The 5,061-nt window shown below is 43.0% G+C and overlaps 1 protein-coding gene across 1 annotated transcript; it reads right to left on the minus strand.

The window, feature by feature from the left end:
* Nucleotides 1-537: 537 nt before the first annotated feature.
* Nucleotides 538-1,557, minus strand: LOC121835648 (zinc finger protein 182-like; the record flags this gene model as incomplete). The annotated part of the gene is made up of 1 exon (XM_042290074.1): nt 538-1,557. A coding segment is annotated over one exon (615 nt), but the record flags the coding sequence as incomplete, so codon positions are not given.
* Nucleotides 1,558-5,061: the final 3,504 nt, after the last annotated feature.

Consider the following 5,061-nt stretch of genomic DNA (forward strand, 5'->3'; position numbering starts at 1 on the left):
TTGCGCTGTTTTATTGGTCCCCCGGCTCAAAACATCGTCCGCGCTCGTACCTAAGGTGCAACGGAGTATATATGAACACCAAATGTATACCACTGAAAATATGAATATCCTAAATGATGAGGACCGTCTTCGTGAATGTGAAAAAAAAAAAGAATAAAGTCATGCAAAAGGAAAACTTACATACGAGTATTTCATGTAGCAAGCACATTGAGTGATGACATCAGAATTCAGATAGTCAAACTGGTCAAAAAGAAAAGGACGAAGAATATTACGAAATGAGATAGGAAATTACACTTCATTTCTAAATATCCGAGTCATGCATATTCTGTTGCCGTCCTATGAGCAAAGCATTAGTTTCCAGCTTGGTGTGCTAAATTGTTTCGAATAATGTTCTATTTTTACATCTTAAAATTATGTTGACCCCTCCACATTACTCGGTTGTTCTTATACTTTCTTAACCTTTGCAATATTTAAGATTGCTGCTATTGAAAGACCTTCGTTATTTTATAAGTTCGTATATTTATAATCATGAGTAGGCCGACTTGTAAGGAACATAAGTGACCCTACAGACAACACAGACTCCAGGTGCATCACGCCATTAATGACTTTAAATGAATAAAAAAAGATAAGGCTTCAAATATTTTCTTTTTTTCGTGTACAAAAAAGACCTCTGGTCGCTTCAACTAAGGTAAATTCACATTTTTTATCTGCGTTTGCTCGATAAATAACAGGCTGAAACATTTTGAACCAGCGAAACAGACACTGCTCGCAAGTAGAACCGCTGCAGGTCTATCGCCAAGCCAAATGAACACACGTCGGTGCTCGAGTATTTCGTTTAAATCCCCTCCGCAACTATGATGCACGTTGCTGTTTCGATCACTTGCGATGTATCTTCCGATGAGTGTGTACATTGCTATAAGCCGCAAACGCTCTACTGCAGGTCTAGCACTTGAACGGCTTCTCTCCTGTGTGAGTCGTCTCATGAACCGCCAAACTGCATTTATGACTAAACGCCCTGCTACACGTGTTGCACTTGAACGGCTTCTCTCCAGTGTGAATTCTTTCGTGATCCGCCAAATGGGTTTTCTGAGTGAACGCCCTGCTGCACGTGTTGCACCTGTACGGCTTCTCTCCGGTGTGAGTCCTCACATGCTTCGTCAAATCGCATTTCTGAGTAAACGCCCTGCTACACGTGTTGCACTTGAACGGCTTCTCTCCCGTGTGAGTCCTCTCATGAATCGCCAAATGGGTTTTCTGAGTGAATGCCCTGCTACACGTGTTGCACTTGAACGGCTTCTCTCCCGTGTGAGTCCTCTCATGATTAGTTAAGATGCATTTCTGAATAAATGCCCTGCTGCACGTGTTGCACTTGAACGGCTTCTCTCCGGTGTGAGTTCTAACGTGAGCCTTCAAGTTAGACTTATCCGTGAACGTTTTCTCGCAAACATCGCAACTGAAGGGCCTCTCTCCAGTGTGAGTCCTCTCGTGGATGGCGATAACCGCTGCAGAAGGACATGAGTAAGGACAGAAGCGGCACCGGTGCTTGTCCGGGTTTCGGTGCGTTTGCTGCTTTTGTGGGTTGGTGAAGGGAGAGGTGTCACCCCTGCGGCTGTCCTGGTCGAAGGTATCCACTTTGTCGCCAGAGTATGCTTCGATCAGGTCTGTTGGGATGACAGGAGAAAGCAAGAAATGTCGGCGCTGTTTTTGTTGTTCTGAACGTGGGAATTTCGAGTACCTAGATGAACATGGTCCAGAATACCTACATCATGCCGGTGCAGCCTAGAGTAGGTATTCATTCATTTGAGATGTTAAAAAGGTTCAATCGTAATGCTTGTAAAGGTCTATAGGCAATCGTTTAAGATTCCACTCTGGCAGCCCCATGCTGCGGCAGCTGTGGTGGCTTGCGCGTTCTCCTAACCATGTGCGGAAGGAAAGTCAAGCCGCCGCGGCTGCTGCTGCACAGTGTTGGCGGTAACGTGTTACAAGTAACGTCGTTACCGGTAGCGCCTTTTTTCTTTCAGTAACGTAGTGACGTATTCATTAGTTTTCTAAATCTACAAATTTTCTAAATTTTTCCAATCTTTTCCCCGCGAAAAAATTTCCGCTTTAGAAAAACCCCAACCAGCGCCTGTCATGTTAAAGTCAAAACACGCTGTCGCCAAAAGAAAACAAAAGTGCTGTTACCTTCAATTTATAAATAAAAAGTAATGTGCGTTACGTTCTGTGGGCGACAGTATCGCGTTTCTTTATTTCGCAAGTAACGTAGTTCTTTACTTTTTTACGGTAACGGCTACAACACTGCGGCTGCTTACCGCTGCCAGTACGAAGCGCCGGGTGATAGCGTGTTGACATTCATAATGATCGCGACTGTGTTTTAAGTGACGCTGGAAGGGTCATTCACACACCCACAGATTATTAGGTTACACAAAATAGCATTCAATAAGCTCGTGGAACAGGGATGGGCAAAATACGTGCAAATATGTATCGAAATACAAATACAAAATATTTCGTCAAAAATTTATTTAATTACAATTCTAATTACATTTCCAAAAAAGCATTTAAGTACAAGATACAAATACAGTCAAATGTATTTGGTCTGCTCCAAATACTTTTTCAAATACATTCCTCAAAATTTGGTTCAGCGACTTCAGGGCACCTGCAACGGGTTTCTGGTTATTTCATTTTAATTTTGCATCGCACACTCGGTAGTTAGTGTGCGAGGCTCTAGTAACCTAATACAAATATAATCACAAAAAATGTAATCAGCTTGGACGTAATACGTTAAAAAAGTACAGAGCTTCAAGCAGAATTTTTTGTCGATTACATTTTGGTATAGACCAACAAAGAGCAGAGACGACCAAGATGCGCAGCACTAGCTAGAGAATTTTTTATTGCTGCAACTCGCACCAGTTACGAAAATCTGGACGACCCGCGCATTTAGAATGTTCCAGGCAAAAATATGGATGGAAATCAGGCTGGAAAGCATCACACGTTGTCACGGGCACTTATTTAGCCAGTCTGCCTGTGAACGTCGATTTCGTCACTATTCTTGCCCTGGACTAGCACCGTAATCACAAAGTCACTAAACGCTTGTGCTTGATTGAGTGACACTGCATTTGCCGCAGAACGTAGTTTTCTTCCTGCTCTGGACAGTGACAATAAATTTGAGGGATGTATTTTCGCCCACAAAATTGTATTTAATTACAATTGTATTTGAAATACCCACGTTTTAATATTGAAATACACACTTCAAATACACTACCAAATTTGTAATTAAATACAAATGCAAAATACACAAAGTATTCAAAATACGTGTTTCAAATACTTGTATTTGAAATACTGCCCATCCCTGTCGTGGAATAATCGTTGTGCACCTTAGAAACTTGAAAAATCGCTAAGGTACACAGTAATTATTTTACGAGTGATTTGAAGCAGCAAAAAACGCGGTTCTATATCGACAATGATGTGGACATTTGCCAGCCTAGAGCTAAACTTCTAAAGCAGGGGTGGCCAGGCTGACCCGGCCCTGACAGCCGCAAACGAAACCCCCCAAACTTCCAAGAGCCGCAAGGGGGGGGGGGGGGGGCAGGCAAACTTTTGTCCAGTGCAGTAAACGAAACTCGAGCTACTCTCAATCAATCCAAGTCAAAAGCAGTCCGACTGTACGTAAGGTAGCAGTAGCACAAGGCTACCAAACTGCAACCTGTCTTTCGATTTAAAACGCGGTCCATTTCACTTTTCATGGGGGGGGGGGGGGGGGGGGGGGGGGGGGGGGGAGCCGCGAGACGCACTTTAACACGTGAAGAGCCGCAGCTTGCCCCACTCCTGTTCTAAAGCTTCAATCATTTGGAACAGCCAAACATATTTTGGGCTATTTCATGCGTCGAAAATTATTTATAGCATTTGTGAAAGCTACTCCATCAACCGGAACTGAAGGAAAAAATACAATTTTGTAATATAAATAAACAACTCGGCATGGTACATTTCTCTGATATCAAATACTATGTAATGCGGTATATTGTTTCGGTTTGGTGCAGACCGCTAATAAAAACTTAATGAAGCTTCCACTTGGAGGAAAACTTTGTGTACCACATCAGACTCCTTACGTTTTCCACCTTCTAAAAAACCGAGCCTACAAAAAGGTTTTCTATCCGTGTGGGACCGTTCATGAATCTGTGAGGGTGTGCTAAAAGGGTACGAGGCTGTATGACTGTTTTCCCCGTGTGCTTCTTCTCATACCTGGTGTTGTTAGTTCCGTGGGCACCATAAGATTGGCGGCAGAGGTCGCACCGCCATCCGTCCTCCCCTCCTGGTCCATCTTCAATGGTTGCCTCTGCAATTCGGCTCCTTGGAAGGAGAGCTCCACCCCCTTGTCCTCGCAGTCCGTTCCCTGCCATTCGGAGTCGAATGCTGCGTGGGCAAGTTCTGTTAGGAATGAAGATTAAATTTTGTTTTGTTCCTTTTTTTATACTATACCAATACAGACGCTCAATCAGAACGAAACTTAAGGAACAAGCAAACATAAACACATCATGCTGATGAAGTAGAGAAATTCAGGGGTTTACAATGATATTGCGGTGTAATTCAAAAAGTAAAATAATATTATCACGATCAAACACCCGCACCATAACTTGATATTGAATACACCGAAAACGTTCGACTGTAAAAATGCACGTGAATCAAACATAAAAGTGATCCCTTCTCTATTAATACGTGCTTCAAAGGTTTTACTTCACCTTTAAACATACGGTAAAAGATTACTTCGATACAGATCTACATAAATCACGAAAGACACAACTGGGTACGATCAAAGAGCGTGGTTTAGTTACATCGCTCCTGCTCTGTAGTGCTGAAAAAAGGCAGGCATGCCACAAAACCCAACAACTGCACGGTATATCGCCGCCACAGGTTTTGAGAATTACACGTGAACAAAATGGACATGGTGTGTCGGCGAACGAAGGTAGGGACGGGAATGGAAATGTTGCATGTAGTTGGCTGAGCTGTGGCCATTTTCTATTTGATCTGACTAGTAGGTCCCATTTATCTGGGAAAAACGTAGCC

Source organism: Ixodes scapularis, unplaced genomic scaffold, assembly GCF_016920785.2.
Source record: "Ixodes scapularis isolate PalLabHiFi unplaced genomic scaffold, ASM1692078v2 PGA_scaffold18__7_contigs__length_3171195, whole genome shotgun sequence".
In the NCBI taxonomy this organism is placed as follows: Eukaryota; Metazoa; Arthropoda; class Arachnida; order Ixodida; family Ixodidae; genus Ixodes; species Ixodes scapularis.